General features: G+C 33.5%; 1 protein-coding gene across 1 annotated transcript; it reads right to left on the bottom strand.

Annotated features, from left to right (window-relative positions):
- Positions 1-1,127: 1,127 nt before the first annotated feature.
- LOC105853931 (chromosome unknown open reading frame, human C4orf32) lies at positions 1,128-2,099 on the bottom strand. Its single transcript, XM_012728055.1, has one exon. It carries the CDS (start codon positions 2,094-2,096, stop codon positions 1,713-1,715), a length of 384 nt encoding a protein of 127 aa, XP_012583509.1. The 5' UTR covers positions 2,097-2,099; the 3' UTR covers positions 1,128-1,712.
- Between the last annotated feature and the right edge of the window lie 421 nt (positions 2,100-2,520).

Genomic DNA, 2,520 nt, shown 5'->3' with positions numbered 1-2,520 from the left:
ATGTAAGCTAGCCTTCCGCCAAATTTAAAAAGGTTACTGTAAAAATGTTGTAGATCCAATAAAAACACATGTACAGTATTTTTTTTTCAGTCTTTTTTTAGGTTATGCTTTAACCTATTTCTACAAATTTACTTTTTAGAGCCTTCTTGCTGGAATTTTTGTTTAGGGTTATTGGCCTAAACTCTAAAGTGAATATTTTTTGAGCTCTAATAGAGTGAATATTTTTTTTCTGTTAATTTTTGCCTATAGAATGTAAGGCACTGAGAACAAACAGAGCACATTTTCCAAAGAGCAATTGGGGAAAATGTTTAGTAAGTGGAATAGTAATCGCCTGACACACTGTAGTTAGTTCTCTGCCAAAGATAAACATGCCTCATTGTTGCATTTACCTCCTTTATGACCGTAATTCTATATGAGCATATTAGCCACCTCTCCTTTGTCTATGATAGAGTCTGTAAGACACATGTGTGAAAATTTTAAGTTCTTCAAGAAATTCCAAAAAATCACTGTGCCATTTTCCATTTTAAAAGTGTATTTAAAGGAAGGCCTATTTTAATATAAAACCCCAAAGTGCTGAATTAAGACATAGTAACATGGCTGACCAACTACTGAAGTGGTTTTAGCCTTAGAGGAATATTGTTACAATTGGCTGATAAGTTCCAAGCATTTGGTTTCATATAGTAATACTTTACTTCCAATACAGATATTAAAGAAAATGAACACATCTTTTCTTAAAAGAATAGTAAAGTATTTCAGCCACAATACAAATCTATTTTTGAGGACAAAAACTCATGCCAAGACAAATAAATTTTTCAAATCTTAGAATTGTTATAAAAGAACTAGAAAATGTAAATTTCTGAAAAAAGAAATCTATGTCCCTCAGGAAAAAAATATGCAACTTCTTTGATACAAGAAATAAACCATTGTGATAGGGTGCAACAAACTATGAAACTGGCTTATCAAACTTCAAAAGTTCACAAAAAGAATTAGCACCAGAATTGTCTAAAACTTCAAATAATATGCTCAATTGATTCCAGGCCCAAGTGTTACATTATAAAAATGTTACATTTAACCTGGGAAGTTTCCTCCGCAGTTATATATATATATATATATATATATATATATATATATATATATGTATGTATGTATTCTTTTTTCTTTTGAAAAATGTGTCACCTTATTTCCTCAAAATATTAAGGTAATATAGAGCAGTATCATTTACACTGTTTGAAGTGAGCAGGAACAATAGAAATCCAAATATTCCCCAAATTATACTGGATTATTTAGTGGGTTCTTGAATTAAAATTTATTTTTAGATCCCCATTTCATTCTTTTTCTTCTAAAATGTTTCATTAGACCTATTTGCAAGCCCAATAGTGTCCAATTTGAAATCCATATCTTGTTATTTTTCCTGCTCACTGTTGGTACTGTTGGCGTTACTTAAACCTTGGCCTTGGAATTAGGGGGCTTTAAAAGTGGGCACAGATCACAGGAGTAAAACAAGAGTTTTGAGTAAGCTACAAAATGTATATTAAACCCTATTAAAATCAATAATTGAGTTAAATTTTAAACAACATCCACTTAAAAATTTAATTACAAAACAGCACACAATTTGAAACAAGGCAAACTTTTCGGCTTTCATGTAGTGAAATATAGAACTTCACCAATTACACCTATGGCAACCAAATGTCAGCAGTTCGTCTGGCCTGATTTTACTGTTGCACATAAATAATGACTAGGCAGAGAACAGCAACTAGCCCGAGGGCCTGCAGGCCAAGGAACCACAGCATAAGCCAAAAGAAGAGGACTATGACTGGTTCCACAATTCTTTCTCCAAAATACATCCGTGTGAAGCCCATGTTGAGGAGGTTTTTATTCAGTTCACCAAAGAGTGTTCCCATCTTTCTATAGTCATCTCCATTAGGCTCTCCACGGTGGTTTTGTATGTCTTCAATATCCTTTAAAAAAAAAAAGACAAAACATAAACATAAAATTTGAAATAGGTGAAGGCCTTCTTTAAGTCCCCCCCCCCCCAAAGTACTGGGCATACTTTTGATGACCAATAAATACTTTGGGTTATCCCTTCTGATTAACATGTAAAATAGCTGTATCTGTACCCACCTTTTGGAAATACAGAAAACACTGATAAATAGATTTCTCTCCAATAAATACTGACTGGGTCTTGTTAGAGAGGTAGAAATTTCTTCCTAAATCCTGGGTTCTTTTGGCTGGTTTAATAATTACATTCACACAAGGCAAGTCAACAGGAAAGAACAAATTTAATTTTGTACGCAGAGGTTCATGGGTATGGGAACCTTAGGTGACCAAAAGAGGTAAATTGCAAAAAAACAAAACAAAACAAAACAAAAAAAACCCACTTGTGACACAATGTTGAAACTCCTTCAGGTTTGAACCTAAATTTAGTGAGGGACTAAAAGAGTTTATTTATATAGGCCAACAAGACCCTGAATTCCTTGTCTTTGGTGAGGAGGATGCTGGTGCAGGAGGGTACCTATCACC

This window comes from Condylura cristata, unplaced genomic scaffold (genome assembly GCF_000260355.1).
Source record: "Condylura cristata isolate star-nosed mole 26May11 unplaced genomic scaffold, ConCri1.0 scaffold00021, whole genome shotgun sequence".
Taxonomy (NCBI): Eukaryota; Metazoa; Chordata; class Mammalia; order Eulipotyphla; family Talpidae; genus Condylura; species Condylura cristata.
The sequence above is the reverse complement of the archived record's forward strand: the minus strand, read 5'-3'. Positions and strand labels throughout refer to the sequence as shown.

Bases quoted from the DNA above. Each gene is read 5' to 3' on its own strand.
- LOC105853931 (XM_012728055.1), bottom strand. From the start codon at position 2,096: ATGTTAATCAGAAGGGATAACCCAAAGTATTTATTGGTCATCAAAAGT.